Below are 18,563 nucleotides of genomic sequence, written 5' to 3' on the forward strand. Positions count from 1 at the left end.
GCAAATAGTTTTTGTTCAAGTTTTTTTCTGTTTTGTAGGAGATTCCCATCAGCCCGTTCAGGGTCAAAGTGGAACCTTCCCATGATTCCTCCAAGGTCAAGGCCGAGGGTCCTGGAGTTGCTCGTTCAGGAGTGGAGTGTGGCAAACCGACCCATTTCACAGTGCACACTAAAGGAGCGGGCAAGGCCCCCGTGGACGTCCAGTTCACCGGTACCGGCAAGGGAGACGCCGTCAGAGAATTTGACATCATCGACAACTACGACTACTCTCATACCGTCAAGTATACTCCAATACAACAGGTAACTGACTACAACACACCAAGTATGCTTCAGCAACAACTGTTGAGGCAAGGCAACCAGACATGGGTTCAGTAGTATTTAACATCTTTCATAACTTTGTTTTACTCTGGCCTGTCTGGATTGCCATTGTGAGTGTTCTGTTGGTCAGCTAAGCCAGCCAAGCTCAATCAAGCACAGCTAAAGTAATTGAAACTATTTCAAACAGTATTTGAACCATCTTTCTGTCAACGTTATTGTGCATTATAAAATGTCCATCCTTTATTTAGTGGTTCTTCCAGCCAGATAATAGTCCCACAGTGGAGCTGTTATAATACCCATAAAACCTAGCTGTCAAACAGGGAAGTGGTTCCAATAGTTTTTCCACTCTTCATTTTCTCCCATAGAGGATTTTAAAAGCACTTAAAGATGAGGGCTCTGTTTCGTGTTGTTTTACCCTGACGTGATGTTTTGATAACTACGTAAATCTCTATAGGACAATGCGACTTATCAATATGTTCGTCCATATTTACTCTCATAAAAATTTTTAAAAAATTGCTAATTAGCATCAGTCGACATGCAAAACTACAAATCCCTGCAAGCTCCTGCACGTCGTCTCTCGCTGACACCTTTGCTAAACAAGTGTTGTGTCCATGTTAAAGTTGCACAAGAAGGTTCACAGAATTGTCCATTTAAAGATAATACCATATCACCAAGGTATTTGTAGTTCTTTATAATTACCAAATTTGCAGCTAATTTGGATTTCATTTTTTGCATTTAAATGCAGGTGAATATGTCCTAGAGATTTATACGGTTATCAAAACGTCACACCAGGTTAAGTCTACATGAAACACAGACCTTATTTTACGTGTTTCTAAAATCCTCTATGGGGAAAAATGAATGGTGGAAAACTATTGGAACCACTTCCCTGTTTGACTGCTTGGTTTTATGGGTATTATGACTCATACTGCAATCAAATCACATTTTATTGGTCACATACACATGGTTAGCAGATGTTAATGCGAGTGTAGCGAAATGCTTGTGTTTATAGTTCCGACAGTGCAGTAATATCTAACAAGTAATCAAAAAATTCCACAACAACTACCTAATGGTTTAGGGAATGGCATAAGAATATATACATGTATGGATGAGCGATGACAGAGCGCTACTGTGGTACTCTGTAGTATCCTGTCTAGGGACAGGCCTCTTTTTACCAGATGTTCTTCATGTCATCACCAGTATAGGTAAACCATCAATTAACAACTTGTGTCGCTCTGTGTGTCGCTCTGTGTGTCGCTCTGTGTGTCGCTCTGTGTGTCGCTCTGTGTGTCGCTCTGTGTGTCGCTCTGTGTGTCTCTAGGGAGAGATGGTAATCATCATAACGTTTGGAGGGGATGTCATCCCCAAGAGTCCATTTGCTGTGGGAGTGGCTGCTCCTCTCGATGTCACCAAGGTCCAGGTCAACAACCTGGACGGCAGTAAGTAGTGTTAATCTCTTACTGGCGGACACTAGCTTCCTCTATCAGCTGAAAGCTTCCCAGCTGGTGTTAAGCAGGCAGCATGCCTCTATGGTGCTATGACGGTTTGCCATTTCAGGAACAGTCCTTTTCATTAACCCCTTCCCTACCGCTAGTGGAGTTGGAAAATCGTTACCCGTGTGCCTTCGTAGGATTGTCTTGGTGGCTTTGCGCTTTAGGACTTGTCATCAGAAAGGCTATGTGCTGAAATGTTGACGTTAAACTATATCCCCTCTTTTGTTTGTTCAGGAGTGGAAGTGGGGCAGGACCAGGAGTTTGTGGTGGGCACCAAGGGAGCGGGAGGCCAGGGTAAACTGGAGGTACAGATCAGCAGTCCTAGCGGTAAGCATGTCCCCTGTGTGTTGGAGGCTCAGCCTGGGAAGAAACCAGAGAACAGCACAGTGAAGTACATCCCCAAGGAAGAGGGGCTCTATGCTGTGGAGGTCAACTACGATGGACACCCAATCCCAGGCAGCCCCTTCCCTGTGGAGGCCACACTGCCTCCAGACCCCAGCAAGGTACAGCTGTACACTGATGTACAATGTAATGACTTTGAAGTTTCATGATAGATTATTTCATGATTTTGTTTTTTGTATGTATTATGGATCCCCATTAGTTCCTGCCAAGGCAGCAGCTACTCTTCCTGGGGTCCATCAAAAATGAAGGCAGTTATATGCATTATAATACAATTTCTAAACATTAAAATTAATTTTACAACAGATTTCACAATACATAGTGTGTCCTCAGGCCACTACACTACAACACACAATCTCTGTGTATTTCCCTGTCTCTTCAGTCCCCGCTGTTCTGTAAGGTGTGTTTTTAAATCTGATTTTACTGCGCGCATCAGTTACTTGATGTGGAATAGAGTTCCATGTAGTACTGTTCACCTCCCATAGTCTGTTCTGGACTTGGGGACTGTGAAGAGACCTCTGGTGGCATGTCTTGTGGGGTATGGATGGGTGTCTGAGCTGTGTGCCAGTAGTTCAGACAGACAGCTCGGTGCATTCAACATGTCAACACTTCTTACAAAAACAAGTAGTGATGAAGTGCATGTGACAGTGGTGGTTTTGTCTGTCCCTCCCCTCCAGGTGAAGGCGTTTGGTCCAGGTCTGAAGGGAGGTCTGGTGGGTAACCCTGCTGAGTTCACCATTGACACTAAGGGTGCAGGGACCGGTGGCCTGGGCCTGACTGTGGAAGGGCCCACCGAAGCCAAGATCGAGTGCTCTGATAACGGGGACGGGACATGTAGCGTGTCCTACCTTCCCACAGAGCCGGGAGAGTACCTGGTTAACATCCTGTTTGAAGAGACCCATATCCCAGGGTCCCCTTTCCACGCCGACGTCAACTGCCCCTTTGACCCCACCAAGGTAGGGATATATGAGCAGATACGTGCACGCCACACTTATGTAGACTTAGTTGGTGGAGCATGGTGCTTGCAATGCCAGGACAGTGAGTTCAATTCCCGGGACCACCCGTACTTAAGAAATGTGTCCACACATGACTAGGTCACTTTGGATAAAAGCATCTGCTTAATAGCACATAATACCACAAACCTTATAATATATACACATTAGAATATATACCTTATAATATATACAGAGCCTTCGGGAAGTATTCAGACCCATTGACTTTATATATTTTTACGTTACAGCCTTACTCTAAAATATATTAGTTTTTTTTTTTTCATCAATTTACTCACAATACCCCAAAATGACAAAGCAAAAAAATAGTTTCAGTAATGTTTACAAAACTATTAAAAAAACTAACAGGAAATATAAAATTTCTGTAAGTATTCAGACCCTTTACTCAGTACTTTGTTGAAGCAACTTTGGCAGCGATTACAGCCTTGAGTATGATGCTACAAGCTTGGCACACCTGTATTTGGGGAGTTTCTCCCATTCTTCTCTGCAGATCCTCTCAAGCTCTGTCAGGTTGGATGGGGAGTGTCGCTGTACAGCTATTTTCAGGTCTCTCCAGAGATGTTCGATCGGGTTCAAGTCCGGGTTCTGGCTGGGCCACTCAATGACATTCAAGACTTGTCCCAAAGCCACTCCTGCGTTGTCTTGGCTGTGTACTTAGGGTCGTTGTCCTGTTGGAAGGTGAACCTTCACCCCAGTCTGAGGTCCTGAGCGCTCTGGAGCAGGTTTTCATCAAGGATCTCTCTGTACTTTGCTCTGTTCATATTTCCTTCGATCCTGACTAGTCTTCCAGTTCTTGCCGCTGAAAAACATCCACACAGCATGATGCTGCCACCACAATGCTTCACCGTAGGGATGTTGCCAGGTTTCTTTCAGACGTGAAGTTGGGCATTCAGGCCAAGGAGTTCAATCTTGGTTTCATCAGACCAGAGAATCATATTTCTCATGGTCTGAAAGTCCTTTAGGTGCCTTTCGGCAAACTCCAAGACAAGTCTTGGTGGTTCCAAACTTCCATTTAAGAATGATGGAGGCCACTGTGTTCTTGATCTTCATTACTGCAGAATTTGTTTGGTACTCTTCCCCAGATCTGTGCCTCGACACAATCCTGTCTCTGAGCTCTAGGGACAGTTCCTTCGACCTCATGGCTTGGTTTTTGCTCTGACATGTACTGTCAACTGTGGGACCTTTATATAGACAGGTGTGTGCCTTTCCAAATCATGTCCAATCAATTGAATTTACCCCAGGTGGACTCCAAGTAGTAGAAACATCTCCAGGATGATCCATGGAAACAAGATGCACCTGAGCTCAATATTGAGTCTCGTAGCAAAGGGTCTGAATACTTATGTAAATAAGGTATTTCTGTTTTCATTTTTAAGCAATGTACAAAAATGTCTAACCCTGTTTTCACTTTGTCATTATGGGCTATCATGTGTAGATTTTTTTTTTTTTTGGGGGGGGGAGAATTTAAAGAAATATATTTTTTAGAATAAGGCTGTAAGCTAATAAATGTGGGAAAAAGTAAAGTGGTCTGAATACGTTCCAAATTAAGTGTGAACATACCCCTTGTTCATTGTCCTTCACGCTGGATAGTAAAAACATCCTGGGATTCATTTGTTGTTGTTGCTAGTACTGTTATGATTGTATTGATGTTTAGGAAGATTGTGATTATCATTCATTACAAGTAAAACCAATATGACTACTGATGTTGAATGTACTTTATTGTAGCCAAGTCCCTCTGGATGAGTGTGTCTGCTGAATGACTAAATACCTGTATAACATCTTTCTGTCAGGTGGTGGCATCAGGCTCGGGGCTGAAGAGGGCCAAGGTGGGAGAGGCCAGTGTGGTGAACGTGGATTGTTCCAGGGCTGGACCGGGTCAACTCACCTTGGACGCTGCCTCGGACTCTGGCAACAATAAGGCCAAGACGGAGGTGTGTACCATGAGAGAGGCGATCTCTGGGATCTTTTAACAAATTGGAAATTAAATATTTATAGAAACGCATGTATTGCTTATTTGAACTTTTCTTATGATGGTTGGAACTCTACTTAATCTTTAAAGTTATTAACCTGGCTGTTGTTGACTCTTGAAGGCATCACGTTTGCTTAGGAGTCCTGCATATCATTCTCATAGAAAAGCTTAGTTGATGCATCCACACACTAACTAGTGTGGTTACAGGTACAAGTTACGCTAACTAGTGCGGTTACAGGTACAAGTTACGCTAACTAGTGCGGTTACAGGTACAAGTTACGCTAACTAGTGCGGCTACAGGTACAAGTTACGCTAACTAGTGCGGTTACAGGTACAAGTTACGCTAACTAGTGCGGCTACAGGTACAAGTTACGCTAACTAGTGCGGCTACAGGTAGAAATTCCCTTCGCATAATAAAGTTTTTTTTAAATAATTGATTAATTTGTTCATTCAGGTGATCGACAACAAAGATGGCACCTACACAGTGACCTACGTGCCCCTGACTGCTGGGATGTACACCCTGCTGCTGAAGTACGGAGGCAAGGCCACGCCCGGGTTCCCTGCCAAGGTGATGGTCGACCCTGCTGTGGACACATCCAGAGTCAAGGTCTTTGGCCCCGGAGTGGAGGGACAAGGTAGGGTTTATTTACAGATACTCTGTTGCTCTTTGGGGGTCTATGATTCTTTTATTTTTTTTAATTAAAAACGTTTTGATTTTGGAGTGGCACTGAGAAGCAAACTCATGGAAACCCTTTTGTTAAAATGTATTGTAGTATGTCTCTTGTCAGTCTTTAACCTGGGTAACTATAGGAGAGGGTCAACTGTATTGTCTGTCTGGGTACAACCTACTTAAACTAACGAAGTGACTTTATTCTGATCGATCACAGCTACTGTTTGTTTGCCGGGTTACCGTGACACCAGGAGCCAGTTGTGTGGTGTAAACTTTGTGTGGTGTAAACTTTGTGTGGTGTACACTTTGTGTGGTGTACACTTTGTGTGGTGTGGTGTACACTTTGTGTGGTGTGGTGTACACTTTGCTTTGTCAAGAAGAAATGGGAGCGTTTTCTAGGAGCAACTCGGGGCTTCTCAATAATGCTGTAGCGGTGGAACAGTGAAGTTTAAAACCATTACCTCACCTCAGAGCAGTGACAGAAGGAGCATCACGTCACTGCTGCCGCCTCAATGAAAGAGAACGATTAGAGTTCAAAGGGGCAGTTGGTTGGAAGCTGGTGGGGACGGCAAATTTACAACCCCCACACAAATACAGATGTTGAGAAGCACTGGGGCAGCTGTGGCGTAACACCCCTGGATGGAGAACAAAGCTCAACATGGCTCTTGGAGATGAGTCGACCAAAATTAACTATTTATTATATAATTACATTTTTTTTTTTTCTCTCTCTACCAGCGTTGTTCCGGGAAGCTACTACAGAGTTCACAGTCGATGCCAGGTCTCTGACTAAGAAGGGAGGTGACCACATCAAAGCCCAGGTCAGAAATCCCTCTGGAGCCCTGACTGACTGTATCGTCACTGACAAGGCAGACGGCACCTATGGCATTGAGTACACACCCTTTGAAAACGGTAAAAAACAAATAAAAAACCAGCTGCCTCTGAGCGCTGTTGACGTAAAAAAGGGCATTATGAATAGATTCATGTGCTTGGTTGACCTCTCTCTGTGATCTCCTAGGGGTCCATGCTGTGGAGGTGCTGTACGATGAGTCTCCAGTCCCGAAGAGTCCCTTCCAGGTCGGGGTAGAGGAGGGCTGTGATCCTACCAGGGTTCTGGCTAAGGGCCCCGGACTCCAGGAGGCCATCACAGAGGCCCCCAACAACTTCTCTATCATCACCAGGTAGGTACACACACACACACACACACACACGTTCATGTCTTAAGACACAGAGAACGAGGGCGAGAACGATGTTCATTCATCCTTTTTTAAAAGCTTTTCTCCTGTTTTGGTGCTTAATGAACCCAGGTATGACAGCACTGATCAAGAGGGGTAACTTGACTTTAGCGTTAGTGCAGTAGTTTGGGTCAACCTGGTCTTAAATCACATGTTATTTGTCACATGCTTCGTAAATAACAGGTGTACACTAACATTGGAATGCTCACTTACAGCCCCTTTACAACAATGCAGAGATTACTTTTTTATTTTTAAGTAACACGAGGATAAATTGGCAACGATTAACAATAAGATGGCTATAGACACAGGGTACCAGTACTGGGTCCATGACAACATGGCTAATATACACAGGGTACCAGTACTGGGTCCATGGCAACATGGCTAATATACACAGGGTACCAGTACTGGGTCCATGACAACATGGCTGTATACACAGGGGGAGCGGTGCTTAGTCGATCTGCAGGGGTTTGAGGTAAATATGTACATGTGACTAGGCAACAGCAACGGTATGTGGTAAGTCAATAGAGTTGGTACATAAAGGGTTAATGCCGATAGTCCAGTTAGGTATTGGTTAACTATTTTAGTAGTCCTATAGCTTGGGGGTAGAAGCTGTTTACATTTTTAATCCTGTCTGCCGTGTACCATTAATACAGCAGTCTGCTCTAATCCTGTCTGCTGTGTACCATTAATACAGCAGTCTGCTCTAATCGTGTTTGTTTTTCCCAGAGGGGCCGGTATCGGAGGCCTGGGCATCACAGTAGAGGGCCCATCGGAGTCTAAGATGTCGTGTAAAGACAACAAGGACGGCAGCTGTAACGTCGAGTACATCCCGTTCGTCCCAGGCCTGTACGACGTAAACATCACCTACGGAGGACAACACATCCCAGGTAACTAGACTGTAATATAATAATCTACAGCAGGGTTTCCTCTAACTGTCATGGCCGCCGTCCTAGCACTGCACAGCTGAATCAAATAACCAACTCATCAAGCTTTTGATTATTTGAATGGGTTTGTGTTTGAAGCCATGTGGCGGAGAGTGACGGGGATGTGAGCAGATGGGGTTTGGCAGGGTGATGTCATTGTGTGTTTGTATGCGTGTGTTTTGAAAATAATTACCAAAAAATGTAATCGGCTGTGTAATGCTAGGGAAAAAACCCTAGGGAGGAGGGGAGGAGGGGGGGCAGGACGATGTCAACATTACTTAGAGGAAAACTCATCCCCAGCTAACAGCTGGGGGTCGACTGGAGGTTTTCCCCCTGGTTGGATGATTCCCACCATCAGAAGGGAAGAAGCTGGGAGGGAATCCCCAAACCAGAGTTTGTCTTAAACCTGTTATCTTTTCCAGAAATGGTGCCGTTAATGATCTGGTTCATTGGACTGACCTGCCAGTCAAATAAGAGGGGGGTGTCCCAATATCTCCCTCAAGTGGGCATTCGTTCACTACCCCTCCCCCCCAGCCATAAATTAAAAGCACTGGATTGGTGCAGCCATGTGTCAGGCAAAGCGCTGGATTGGTGCAGCCATGTGTCAGGCAAAGCGCTGGATTGGTGCAGCCATGTGTCAGGCAAAGCGCTGGATTGGTGCAGCCATGTGTCAGGCAAAGCGCTGGATTTACTGCTCAGATTAATATTTTTTTGTAAATGAAAATAAGTTTTTGCTGCAGTAGGTCTAAGAGTATCACCAGCATACTGGCTATATGCCTGTCTATTGTTCTTATCAGACCATATATTTACATTCTAGCTTTAATAACCAAATGGATCAATTGTCACTTGCTGAGCATAAATTTAAATTTGCTGTTTTATTTTTATTTTACTGATGGTATCTGCATCTAGTACTCCAGGGAGGGAGAGAGCATACCTCATGAAGCTGGTTGAGAGAAAGCCAAGAGTGTGCAAAGCTGTCATCAAGGCAAACGGTGGCTACTTTGAAGAATCTGAAATATATTTTGATTTAACACTCTTTGGGTTACTACGTGATTCCATGTTGTGTTATTTCATCGTTTTGATGTCTTCGCTGTTTTTACGATTGTAAGAAAATGGTAAAGGGGGGGAAAAACCCTTGAATGGGTGGGTAGGTGTGTCCAAACTTTTGACTGGTTCTGTAGATTCCAGGCCCACACAGACAGCATGGTTTTGATTATGCAGGACCATGTTGGTTCCTCCACTAACTAGTGTCAGTGAATCTGTATAGGGCAGACTCATATTTCAGGAGACTGTCTACAGCAGGAGCGTTGAACCAGGGCTCAGCAGCTGAGGTTCATGCAGGAGGGCCACGAAATTACATCCCCTTTTTTTTCAATGTTTTTATAAATCTTGCTAACAGAAGAACCCAAAATGTAATAACATGCCTACAACGTGATCTCAGGCTTTGAAAAAAGCGATTTACCGCTGGCTTGCCATTCACCTGATGATAAGACACGATTTGATCATTATTTTTACTAAATTGTAACGGGGTTGTCTGTCCTGTGGAACCACGGATCCACCAGCCAGTTGGTTCAGGAGACCGGTGACGGACACACTGATGTTGGCTGTGTTCTATTTGGGTGCCCAGAGTTTCACCTTAACATTGATCTGAGTTTTTTTCTGATAACCTGGTTTAGGAAAAACTCCAAGCCCAGCTGTCTGATAGACTCTTAGATGCACTGTCTCTCTGTGTCCATCAGGCAGTCCATTCAAGGTACCAGTGAAGGACATGGTTGACCCCAGCAAGGTGAAGATCTCAGGACCTGGCGTGAGCTCAGGGGTCCGTGCCAATATCCCACAATCCTTTACTGTGGACTGCAGCAAGGCCGGGGTGGCTCCCCTCTCTGTGGCTGTCACGGCACCCAAAGGTAAGGTTTGATTCAGTGTGTGTGTGGTGGCCCCTCTCTATGTGGCCGTCACCGCACCAAATGTCAGACTGGACTAGCTTTGTTTCTGTTAGTTGTAAAAGACGCCAGAAAACAGGCGACGCCAGACGGCGACGCCAGACGACGACGCCGGTTACAGCAACACATTTTGCATGCAGCAGAGAATTGTTCTGCTGATTTTAAAGCTAATTTGCTGCAATTCTACACCTTTTTTCTATCTTATAAAGTGCTGACTCAAGGCTGTGAATACTTAGAGTACATTTTTACTTTTATTTAATTTGTATTTCACCTTTATTTAACCAGGTAGGCCAGTTGAGAACAAGTTCTCATTTACAACTGTGAAAAGTATGTGGACACCTGCTCGTTGAACGTCTCATTGCAAAATCATGGTCATTAATATGGAGTTGGTCCCACCTTTGCTGCTATAACAGCCTCCACTCTTCTGGGAAGGTTTTCCACTAGATGTTGGAACATTGCTGCGGGGACTTGCTTCCATTTAGCCACGAGCATTAGTGAGGTCTGGCCCTGATGTTGGGCAATTAGTCCTGGCTCGCATTCGGAGTTCCAATTCATGCCAAAGGTGTTCAATGGAATTGAGGTTTGGTTCTTCCACACCGATACAGATCTCGACAAACCATTTCTGTATGGACCTCGCTTTGTGCTCGGGGTTATTGTCATGCTGAAACAGGAAAGGGCCTTCCCCAAACTGTTGCCACAAAGTTGGAAGCACAGAATGGTCTAGAATGTCATTGTGTGATGTCGCGTTTAAGATTTCCTAGACCATTATTCTTCCGCCACCGAACTTGAGTTGGCGTTCTCCTGGCATCCGATTCGTCCGTCGAACTGCCAAATGGCGACGCGGGATTCATCACTCCAGAGAATGTGTTTCCGCTGCTCAAGAGTCCAATAGCGACAAGCTTAACACCACTCCAGCTGACGCTTGGCATTACACATGGGGATCTTATCCTTGTGTGTGGCTGCTCTGCCATGGAAACCCATTTCATGAAGCTCCCAACGAACAGTTCTTGTGCTGACGTTGCTTCCAGAGGCAGTTTGGAACTCGGTAGTGAGTGTTGCAACCGATGACAGACGATTTATACCCACTACGCTCTTGAGCGCTCGCCGGTCCCATTCGGTGAGCTTGTGTGGCCTAATACTTCGTGGCTCAATTCCGGTACGAACTGACTCATCGGAAAGGTGGCATCCTATGACGGTGCCACGTTTAGGCCCTTCTATTCCCAACGTTCTCCGTTTTTATACGCCTGTCAGCAACGGTGTGGCTGAAATAGCTGAATCCGCTAATTTCAACGGGTGTCCACATACTTTTGGATTTATAGTGCATGTCTAATTCAATACAACTTGGTTATTGTGTCTGTCTAATTGTGTTCAATACAACTATTCTCCATTTTCGGTAGGACGTAGGTCGCTCCTGTCCTGATTTCAGTTTGTGTGTGTGTCCTCAGGTGTGGCTGAGCCGGTGGAGGTGACAAACAACGGAGATGGAACACACACTGTCGCCTACACCCCTTCAGTGGAGGGACCCTACTCTGTAGTGGTCAAGTACGCTGATGAGGAGATCACACGCAGGTAACTCACTAGTCTTGACTCGGTTACATACAGGTACTGTGGTGTTTTTTTGAGATGGTTGTCTGTTATTCTTTAGCCATAGGTACTGCTTTGTATTACAGCACATTAACCTCTTTTACTGTATATTGTGATAACATGGCTCCTTAGATCCCAGAGTTTTCCCTGTGATCCCAGAGTTTTCCCTGTGATCTGACTAGGAAAATCAAATGGGCAGTTAACAATTTAAAGACTTTTTTTTTTCATGAAAATACTCATAAAACTACACATGAGTAATATTCCTTGACTTCTAAGGTTCAGTATGTTGGAACAGAGGAGACCGATTTTTAGTTGCCGTACTTCCGAGAACAAACTCTTTCGTTGTGTGTAGGCAGGTCGGCCACCGGACAGAACGGTGCACTAGGCCTGACTATCTAGCATCAATCAAAAGCTGTATGTGGCAATTTCTTGGCTTGCAATGTCTCAACTTCAGTTAAGCAGGGCCTATCAATGAAAAGACGAGGACTTTCTACAGGTAACAGACTGAACACACACTGGCATCATTAGCAAAGAGGGAGAGAGGATGCGACGGGTAGAAAGAACCGTGTGCATATGGGTAACTACCAGAATAAAGGAAACACTTGAGTAACCGAAGCTGTTCTTGCCCCTATTTAAAACGCGATGTTGGAGGGGTTTCCTTTATTTTGGCAGTTACACATGGTTTTCTGTATCTCAATGTCTTCGCCAAGTAGCCTAAAGTTTGTTCCTCTGATTTTTATTTAAGTTATTTTAATTAGTTAGGCTAGAACACAGAAAATTATATATTTTGTGACAAATTACTTTGTTTTTCATTTAGGATTTTTTAAAATAAAAGTTAACGATCCCTCATTTTAAACGTTCACACCTCAATTCTTGGCCCTACCTGTGACACCCATTCTTCTAGTTTCCTCCCAGTTGTTGATATTGTGTTCTTCCTCGTCCAGTCCCTTCAAGCTGCGAGTGCTGCCTACCCATGATGCCAGTAAGGTGGTGGCTAGTGGACCTGGTCTAACCACTGGAGTGCCAGCCAGCTTTCCAGTGGAGTTCACCATCGATGCCAAGGATGCAGGAGAGGGACAACTATCAGTCCAGATCACAGTAAGTTGACCTGAGGGTTGTGTTGTGGTTCGAGATTCAGGCTGGACTTCGGAGAAACCTATAACGGCTAGTGTCTGTGGCGAACAGCCATCAGCCAGGCAGCGGTTGATCGGGGTGGGGAACAGCCATCAGCCGATCGGGGTGGCGGACAGCCATCAGCCAGACAGCGGGTGATCGGGGTGGCGGACAGCCATCAGCCAGACAGTGGGTGATCGGGGTGGCGGACAGCCATCAGCCAGACAGCGGGTGATCGGGGTGGCGGACAGCCATCAGCCAGACAGCGGTTACATTGATTCTCCTGTTGACAGTAGAGAGAAACATCCGTCTCTTGGTGTTGTGTTCCATTGAATGGATCACCAGCCAAACGAAAAAAAATTCTGTCTACCAACCCTCCCCGAAGGGTCCACTGAGGTTTGAGGTGGGACTTTCTGTTGCCAGGTAACTGTAGACAGTCAGCAGCACTGCTCTATGGATGGTCCCGGTAACCCTTCATTTTACAGCCTTTTAAATACTTTTGTATTTGCTAGGTAAATACATAGTAAATAAACACTAACTGTGTAGTAACAATTTAGTCTTAAACGTGGGAACCCAGGAAGGAAGTGGGAACCCAGGAAGGAAGTGGGAACCCAGGAAGGAAGTGGGAACCCAGGAAGGAAGTGGGAACCCAGGAAGGAAGTGGGAACCCAGGAAGGAAGTGGGAACCCAGGAAGGAAGTGGGAACCCAGGAAGGAAGTGGGAACCCAGGAAGGAAGTGGGAACCCAGGAAGGAAGTGGGAACCCAGGAAGGAAGTGGGAACCCAGGAAGGAAGTGGGAACCCAGGAAGGAAGTGGGAACCCAGGAAGGAAGTGGGAACCCAGGAAGGAAGTGGGAACCCAGGAAGGAAGTGGGAACCCAGGAAGGAAGTGGGAACCCAGGAAGGAAGTGGGAACCCAGGAAGGAAGTGGGAACCCAGGAAGGAAGTGGGAACCCAGGAAGGAAGTGGGAACCCAGGGAGGAAGTGGGAACCCAGGAAGGAGGAAGTGGGAACCCAGGAAGGAGGAAGTGGGAACCCAGGAAGGAGGAAGTGGGAACCCAGGAAGGAGGAAGTGGGAACCCAGGAAGGAGGAAGTGGGAACCCAGGAAGGAGGAAGTGGGAACCCAGGAAGGAAGTTAGTTTACTACATGACTACTAGCAGTGAGTACTATACTTCCTGTTAGCGATCTAGCTAATGTGTTTTGAGTTCACTTCCTCATGTGGTCAATTAACCACCAAAATAAATTAGCCTGTGATATTAGTGCACATCAAGAAGTAAACAAATTGATCTCTATTGAAAAACTCAAAAAAAACAGGGCTCCAGATTTTATTATAACAATAGCCTGTTGTCAAGCCACACTTCATTAGGTTGCACATTGATATCTTGAATCAGTCATTCTTGGACTGATTCAAGGAAGTGGGAACCCAGGAAGGAAGTGGGAACCCAGGAAGGAAGTGCTACGTACTTAGTAATAAGCTACATGTATTTACATATGTTATTACTATGTGAGTATGTAGTCACGTCAGTCTCTTTTAAAGAGTAATACCTAAGAACCACTGTCATCCTCTTGGTTATTCTCTCGTTTTAATTTACTTTTAGTTTCCTGTATGTTTGTACTAACAGGGCTGTAGGATGACGTGGTTCGTTTTCACATAGATGGAATGTAGTTACCTGTGAGGGACCACTGCATTGGATGACTCCATCCCACGAAGACAACGGCCGATCTGTCCTTGATCTTATTCAGTTAAATGTTGTTTTTTTTTACCACGTTCACACTTACCTCCTACCTACCCTGTAAGAAAGCTGTGAAATTAAGGCATTTTTTGTTCAAGGAATGGAGTCTAATGCAGCGGTTACCTCCACAGGTAACTATATTGTATCTATGTGGAACCGTATAACTTCATCCTACAGCTCTGTTACTACAAACTAGCATGATGATGGGTAAAGTGTGTGTGTATGTGTGTATATATATATATATATATATATATATATATATATATATCTATCGTGAGGAGGATTATTTAGGTAATTACGTTGTAATACATGATTAACTGCTGGGTTCGTTGGTGTTTCTTCGGTAGTACTTTTGGAAGAGCCTGGCGTGACACCCTATTCACGTTGTAATCAGCTGCTACTTGTACTTTTGGGACTAAAATGTGTTACTATATAATTAGATTTAGTCTTAGTCAATTTGACTAAAATATTTTTGTTATTTGAATAATCAGTGGGTCTTTTATTTTAAATTTTTTTAATTTTCATTTTAGTCACATCACATCAGTATTGCCTCATTTAACCTAATATGTATAAATTACTGACTTCCACGTCCTCAAACCTACATGTCCTACCAACAGATTGTTCTGCATAACATCCTATCATGTGATTATTTTCCCCCACAGCCAATTGGCAGAAGAATACATTTACTCAACAGCAGATTAAACATCACATTCCTTGCCAGGGCTCCAGACCAATATTTTTCCTCTCGTGCCATTGGTTCAACTAACATTTTTTTCTCTGCCACCAGCCTATGATTTGGTTGCACCAGTTTCTTTCTGCAGCATCACGCAAAACAAAATTAGTGATTTGCTTTTAGACTAATACACAACTGAGGATCTATTTTTAGAAATCAGTCCAAGAATGACTGATTCAAGATATCAATGTGCAACCTAATGAAGTGTGGCTTGACAACAGGCTATTGTTATAATAAAATCTGGAGCCCTGTTTTTTTTTAGTTTTTCAATAGAGATCAATTTGTTTACTTCTTGATGTGCACTAATATCACAGGCTAATTTATTTTGGTGGTTAATTGACCACATGAGGAAGTGAACTCAAAACACATTAGCTAGATCGCTAACAGGAAGTATAGTACTCACTGCTAGTAGTCATGTAGTAAACTAACAGGAAGTATAGTACTCACTGCTAGTAGTCATGTAGTAAACTAACAGGAAGTATAGTACTCACTGCTTGTAGTCATGTAGTAAACTAACAGGAAATAAACTCACTACTAGCGGTGAGTATTATATCTTATATAGACAGGATCACGGGGAGGATTAACGTTGGGGGGGGAGTGTAACGTTGGGGGGGGGAGTGTTAATACGTCTGAAACGTTGTTTTTCTCAGGACCAAGATGGGAAGCCGAAGAGGGTTGGTATCCAGGACAACGGCGACGGGACATATCTGGTGTCGTACGTACCTGACAAGGTGGGGCGTTACACCATCGTGATAAAGTACGGAGGAGATGAGATCCCTGCCTCGCCCTACCGGGTCAGAGCCACGTCCTCAGGAGACGCCAGCAAGTGCACAGTCACAGGTGAGTGAGTGGCGATTGTGCTTCGGAACATACAATGTCATGGGTGTCCAACATACGAACTGCATTCTGGACCTCAAGCTCATCCAATCACGGAGCATCGCAAATTCCAAAGGGACATTTTTTATTCATTTGTTTTGCTAGTTTTTGGCGGAGAGGAATCGACGTTAACTACAGCCCTCTTTGGGTTCAAAGGTGGAAACACACTGGTCTGTTTGTCTAGTCCAAGCATCAGTCTTGAACTCTGTGGTGATTCACACTGGTCCTTCCAGACTGATAGGATATACTTTATTCTCCCGGTGGGAAATGTATCGTGGACAGTATAAAGGGTGTTATTGCCACATAAATACACAATCAAATCATACACGCCTCTCTCTCCACAATTAGAACCTGATGTTCATCAGGGCTTTTCAGTTACACTTTCTTCTCCAGACTTATCTTTTATCTGTGTGTCTTACCAGGTCCCGGTATCGCCCCCATCATCGCGGTCGGAGAGGAGGTGGGCTTTGTGGTGAACGCTAAGGCAGCTGGGAAGGGGAAGGTGACCTGTATCGTGGTGACGCCGGATGGGACCGAGGTGGAGGCTGATGTCATCCAGAACGAGGATGGAACATTCGATATCTTCTACACCGCCCCGGCCCCTGGGAACTATGTCATATACGTACGCTTCGGAGGGGAGAATGTCCCCAAGAGCCCCTTCAGAGTCATGGTGAGATACAGGGTAGTGGAGACGATATTCTGCACACATCCTGGCTCTGTCAGGGAGAGGAAGGCACTAATATGTTATGAAAATGCAGCCCTGTATATTTGTCTGATCCTGTGCAGACATTTTGGGTTGTGGTCTTTAGGTCATGTGTTATTGGATTACCGTAATTTCCAGACTATAAGGTGCTACTTTTTGTCCCCAGGCTTTGAACCTCGCGGCTTAAACAATGACGCGGCTAATATATGGATTTTTCCTGCTTTCAAATGAAAAAAAATATATTAACACATTCTGTGACGTGATCAGTTTTTTGGCGTCATGAAGCTTTCATTAGACCAATGAAATTGCCGAACGGGTTAAGGTCAAACAACTTTTTTGTTTACTGTTTAGATTAAATCGAGCGCTCTCAAACTTCCCATCATTCTGATTACGGTAGTCATTTTGTCACCCTCATCATGGCAAAGACACGGAGAAATGCATATGATGCAGCTTTCAAGTTGAAGGCGATTGATCTGGCTGTTGGAAAAGGAAATAGAGCTGCTGCACGGGAGCTTGGTCTGGAGCAATGACTCTTGGTAGGCTACTGTTTACTGCTCATTTTTTGTTACAAGCCGTGTTTTGTTAAAGCCTGTGTAAAGTTCATTTGTTTCAATGTACCGGTAGGCACCTGCGGCTTATAGACATGTGCGGCTTATTTATGTTCAAAATAATATTTTTTTAAATTCAGTGGGCTTATATTCAGGTGCGCTCAATAGTCCGGAAATTACGGTAAGTGTCTCTGTCCCCGTGTGTGACATGGTTGTGATCTTTAGGTCATGTGTTACTGGATTAAATGTCCCCGTGTGTGACATGGTTGTGATTCCCCAGGCGACTGATGAGGCTCCGATGATGCAGCAACAGTCAGCCAATCAGCAGTCAGCTGCTCCTGGAGCCGCCGGATTCCAGCCCTGGGTACAGAGTAGACAAATGCCTCCTTCCTTCCTTCCTTCCTTCCTGCCTTGGGAACAGAGTAGAGAAACACCTTTCTCATCATCCCTCTGTCACACCCTGCCTGAACTGCATCTCAAGGAGATCCCTCCATGCCTCCCTCTCTCCCCCTCCATGCCTCCCTCTCTCCCCCTCCATGCCTCCCTCTCTCCCCCTCCATGCCTCCCTCTCTCCCCCTCCATGCCTCCCTCTCTCCCCTCGTATTTATAGGAAATGGCTGTTCATGTCTACTGGCTGATCAGTTTCTTTGGCCTAATATTCTACCGCTCTCTGATCGTACACTGGAGAAACAGGTGTCTCATGCCCCATGTTAGTTCCGTTGAGTTACCTTGTCCTCCATCCTGCCCTCGTTGTCTGTCAGCTCACCACCGGGGCACCATGCCAGACCCATTACAGTACAATAAACAGTGGAAACACTGTCCTGCCTCTCTCTCCTCTCTTTCTCTCTCTCCTCTCTTTCTCTCTCCTCTCTCTTTCCAGCTCATCTACTATATATTACCACGGTTACAGGTATTTGGGTGTCTTCCTTGCTCTTCCCAGGAGTTCTGAGAGCCTTTGCTTTTCCAGGTATGCTGTGGGGTATCTGCTCTCTCTCTCTCTCTCTCTCTCTCTCTCTCTACCCATCCCTCCATCCTTTACTCCATGCACCCCTTACTCCTGCAAGAGGGAACAAACGGAACCTGATTGCTGTATCTGAATCACTTCCTGCCTGTTTGCCCTGCCTACCTGATTCTCTCGTACCTCAGCTTTTACTACAGGACAACTCAGGCAGAATGAGACTGTAAAAATGGTAGAAATGCAGTGAAGACGTACAGACCTTAGTCACTCTCCTGTTTTGACAGATCTCCTACCAAAGACATATCGGTCACATTTTTAACGATCATCACCCCTCCCCACTCCTTTTTCTTCTCCCCTTTTTGTC

At 44.9% G+C, this 18,563-nt stretch overlaps 1 protein-coding gene across 1 annotated transcript in view; it reads left to right on the forward strand.

Moving 5' to 3' along the window:
* The window catches only part of flnba (filamin B a), a 96,287-nt gene that overhangs the window by 55,409 nt on the left and 22,315 nt on the right, over nucleotides 1-18,563 (forward strand). The window contains 15 exon segments of the mRNA XM_029692756.1: nucleotides 39-299; nucleotides 1,636-1,753; nucleotides 2,042-2,310; nucleotides 2,884-3,162; nucleotides 5,004-5,144; nucleotides 5,637-5,817; nucleotides 6,588-6,761; nucleotides 6,868-7,030; nucleotides 7,811-7,971; nucleotides 9,747-9,914; nucleotides 11,396-11,519; nucleotides 12,479-12,632; nucleotides 15,765-15,954; nucleotides 16,413-16,660; nucleotides 17,522-17,605. Of these exon segments, the coding sequence (XP_029548616.1) occupies nucleotides 39-299; nucleotides 1,636-1,753; nucleotides 2,042-2,310; nucleotides 2,884-3,162; nucleotides 5,004-5,144; nucleotides 5,637-5,817; nucleotides 6,588-6,761; nucleotides 6,868-7,030; nucleotides 7,811-7,971; nucleotides 9,747-9,914; nucleotides 11,396-11,519; nucleotides 12,479-12,632; nucleotides 15,765-15,954; nucleotides 16,413-16,660; nucleotides 17,522-17,605 (2,715 nt within the window).

Source organism: Salmo trutta, chromosome 16, assembly GCF_901001165.1.
Source record: "Salmo trutta chromosome 16, fSalTru1.1, whole genome shotgun sequence".
In the NCBI taxonomy this organism is placed as follows: domain Eukaryota; kingdom Metazoa; phylum Chordata; class Actinopteri; order Salmoniformes; family Salmonidae; genus Salmo; species Salmo trutta.